General features: G+C 35.1%; 1 protein-coding gene across 1 annotated transcript in view; it reads right to left on the bottom strand.

The window, feature by feature from the left end:
• The window catches only part of LOC111083217 (uro-adherence factor A-like), a 15,229-nt gene extending 11,407 nt beyond the window's left edge, over positions 1-3,822 (bottom strand). The window contains exon 1 of the mRNA XM_022379561.1: positions 3,695-3,822. Within this exon, the coding sequence (XP_022235269.1) occupies positions 3,695-3,822 (128 nt within the window). The remainder of the gene's footprint in view (positions 1-3,694) is intronic.
• Between the last annotated feature and the right edge of the window lie 227 nt (positions 3,823-4,049).

Raw genomic sequence — 4,049 nt, 5'->3', positions numbered from 1 at the left:
AATAAGTCACAAAACAAATAATCAAAACATTTCAGAGATGGTGGCGCCAAAAGTATCTTTGCCTCCGGGTGCTGAGAACCCTTGCTACGCCACTGGCTAGGATATTCTATAAGGAGTGATTTGGCCTATAAAACAACAGTAAATTGTATTTGAAACATTTAATCCGTCCTTGTCTAGTATATTTATTTTATTTATTTCACATTTTAAAATTACAATGCCATTTTGACATGTTAGGTATTTTAGGAATAATGAAAGGATTAATTATAAAGTCTGGTCAGCTCAAGACTTTTTCAATGATTTATTACCAGAGTTCCCGTGTAAGTTTTTTTTTTTTAATAGAAATAGAACCGTATTATCTCTTGACTTAGCTTACAGTACCTAACCTATACCAACTGGAGTTATACCAGCCTTACAACGGTAAATCCGTATTGGGAACGATGACGTCGTTATGTCTTAATGTGTTAACAAAACGATAGGGGAATACTTGGAAGACTGCGTTACCATGGTTATACTTTTGCAGCTACTAAGCAACATAACAGTTTATATCAAGCAACCTTTGTCAATCATAGAGATAATTCATACGACAAAACTCGGAATTCAGCTCGTACATCGTTACCAAGGTTACACACACATCCTGTATTTACCACTCAAGGTACCACGATGTAACGCAGGAAAACCATCTGTTGTAATGGCAAACGTATAAAGCATAAACGTCTACTTAAAATGCGAACTTTTTTAAATTCATTTGTAAATTTGAATATGGTTCTCGGCGTGTTATAAAATATATAAACCTAAACTAAGTGTGTATAATAATGTATATGCTAATTTAACACAATAAAATATACATATGCTTGTTTTTTCTAAGTTTATTAAGGGCGTATTTTCCAGGGATTACACCTTCTTGGAATTTAATTTGTTGTTGTTGTTGGTGGTGGTGGTGATTTTTTAGCGAAAAGCTACACAATGGCCTATTTTAGCATTGTGAATACAGAAACGTACCGATGACCCAACGGGAGCGGGAACTATGGAAGAGTTAAAAACTATTTTATGAACAAAACAACAACAACAACAAAAAAAAAAAACACGTACCAATCAACCCTTAGTTTAAACTTGAATTAAAAGTGAATATTCGCCGTACACTTATGAACAACAACAACAAAAACACGTACCAATCAACCCTTAGTTTAAACTTGAATTAAAAGTGAATATTCGCCGTACACTTATGAACAACAACAACAAAAACACGTACCAATCAACCCTTAGTTTAAACTTGAATTAAAAGTGAATATTCGCCGTACACTTATGAACAAAAAAAAAACACGTACCAATCAACCCTTAGTTTAAACTTGAATTAAAAGTGAATATTCGCCGTACATTTATGAACAACAAATACAAAAACACGTACCAATCAACCCTTAGTTTAAACTTGAGTTAAGAGTGAATATTCGCCGTACACTTATGAACAACCACCACCACAACAACAAAAAACACGTACTAATCAACCCTTAGTTTAAATTTGAGTTAAGAGTGAATATTCGCCGTACACTTATGAACAACAAAAACACGTACCAATCAACCCTTAGTTTAAACTCGAGTTAAGAGTGAATATTCACACCAGGAAACAACAAATTGAAGTTCTTCTACAACACGTCCGTCTTTCACAAGAAACAGTATTGAACTGATGACGTCATATATTAACATCCACTTGTCAAATCATTCCAACAGGACCGCGTTATGCTTAACCAGACTACACACACTAATCTAGACTCCAGATATATGTCTGCTTAGAAGTTAATATAAAACATACACAAAATCATTCCATTACCCAATATCCACCATAACAATTAACTTATTGTTCATAAAAAAAACTGATAAACGTATTTAAATCAATATACTACTCAAGTATTTGCTTAACAAATACCCAATTATGATGTTTTGTTTCGTTCAGACATATTTATCCAATCAACTATTTGTATCTAATAATAATTGTTTTTGTCAAGTTTCTGCCACATAGGGATTGAACATGGCCTAATGGTTAACGTGCTGGAGTGAATCCGAGAGTCCAATAGTTCGGAATTGAGATAATTAGATATTACCGGTGAATTATTTCTAATCTATCAGTTCAAAATAAGGGGTGTTTAGAGATAGTTCTTGTGTATCTTTGTGCAAATATATAATTCCGTGTTGACCGCTGGTTACTATTAATTTTAGATGTATATTACATATATAATATTGAAATCACCTTAGTAAAATCACTGTACTATTCAATAATCCTTTCGATAAGCCCGATATTTTCGTTGATTATGAATGACGTCATATTATGACGGTCCCGAATCATGTGTTGTATGGTGAGGTGTAGAAAGAGCGAACCGACTGTAAGCTAGTAGTTTCTGATTTTATTATTAGAACCAATAACAATGAAGCATCTCATAAATCTAAAAGTGTGAAAGGGAATGAAATATCGTTTTAAATTATTTAATACGATATCATTTAAACAAAAACACGAGAAGCCTAATCAAGAAGATTTTATCTTCACTAGGATGTTGACTGTCATAAGGCCAAACTAATTATTTCTAGATACGGTGGGAGAGGGGCCATTTACTTCTAGCTTCAACTTCCTAGGGGGAGCCTCAATCGCCTCACTGATTGTTATTATATTTCAACTGAAACATAACATAACTAAGGTGAGGTTAGATTATGCAATTTAATTATAGTACAATTTTGTTTGTTCATCCCACCCCCACCCACTGGTGATAAGGACGTATGGCATTCAGCAAGTTGCTCAAAATTGTTTGGCTGATTTTTATAAAAAAAATTGGCGGAACTATTAAAAGTAATCCATGGACCGATCGATTACATTTTGGTGATAGTAGGTCAAAGGTCAAGATCATAATACGGAGTCACATGTACAACCTAATACTTTTTTTCAATGGACTATGTAAATGAGCTTACTGATGCATCGGTAGTGCATTGGGTCCGTATCCTCAGATCGCCCCTCACTGGCATAGTGGTATGTCTGTAGACTTATAACGCTAGAAACAGATAGCTCTTGCGTAGCTTTGTGCTTAACTTCGAAACAAACAAACCCTTCAGATCTGTAACGCAAAAACCACGTTCTATAACCATTCGGTTATTTTTATTTTTGAACAGCTATTTCCAAATGACATTTAGAACCATCACTGGGTGCTAATGTATTTATACGTGTTTTATTATTTTTATTTTCAACTTTTAAGTTTGAATATAAACCGAACGAAAGTGATATGCGCCATGTCTATCTCCTCACTCAGTTTTACACGTGTGGGCAGGGTCTGCTCTATACGTGATGTTTTCTAGTTTTAATTGTATTGAAAAAGTAAACGTCGAGAAACTGAAAACCACAGTAATGACGGTCTTTAAATTGCATCTACGATCATTAGAGTTTAAATTCGTCAGCACCAGGCGTATGGCTGTTATTGGGTAATCATAAATCCTCGTAAACAAGGTGCATACAGGTTCTGCAAGGCGTAACTAAAGTATATGTACGTCATTGGTAACTCGAGAATTGCATGTTAACACTATCTCGTTACATGTTTTGTCAGAAGGAATTACAAAGATCATGAAAATAGAAGTCAGTACCCCTACACCCTCTCCTGTGACCAGTAGCGTGCAGAGGGGGGGGGGGGGCGAAAGGTGCCGGGGTCCCGGACATCTATACCGGGAGGGCATATAATGCAACGAGTCGTATCGAACAGTATAACCCTTACCGCCCTTCCCCAAGGTCTTAGGTACAAGGCCCCGGGCATCATTGAACCTCTTCACGCCACGACCACAAAAATCTTCCATTTTTTTTTGTCATCCGTAGCTAAAAATCTCCCACTTTATATTCGAGTAGAATGTTTTATTCGATTATATTATTCTATAACTTTCAATCTATAATTATACGCGTTTTACTATCTATTAAAATGTTTTTACTATTGGCCACACTATAAGTTGAAATTATCGGTACTGACTATTACAGGTTGGGAGTTGTCACAATTTATGACACATAATGACAACTTTCACATTGGTAA

The sequence above is a fragment of the Limulus polyphemus genome, unplaced genomic scaffold, assembly GCF_000517525.1.
Source record: "Limulus polyphemus unplaced genomic scaffold, Limulus_polyphemus-2.1.2 Scaffold8625, whole genome shotgun sequence".
Lineage (NCBI taxonomy): Eukaryota > Metazoa > Arthropoda > Merostomata > Xiphosura > Limulidae > Limulus > Limulus polyphemus.
This window is presented reverse-complemented; position numbering and strand designations above follow the sequence as displayed.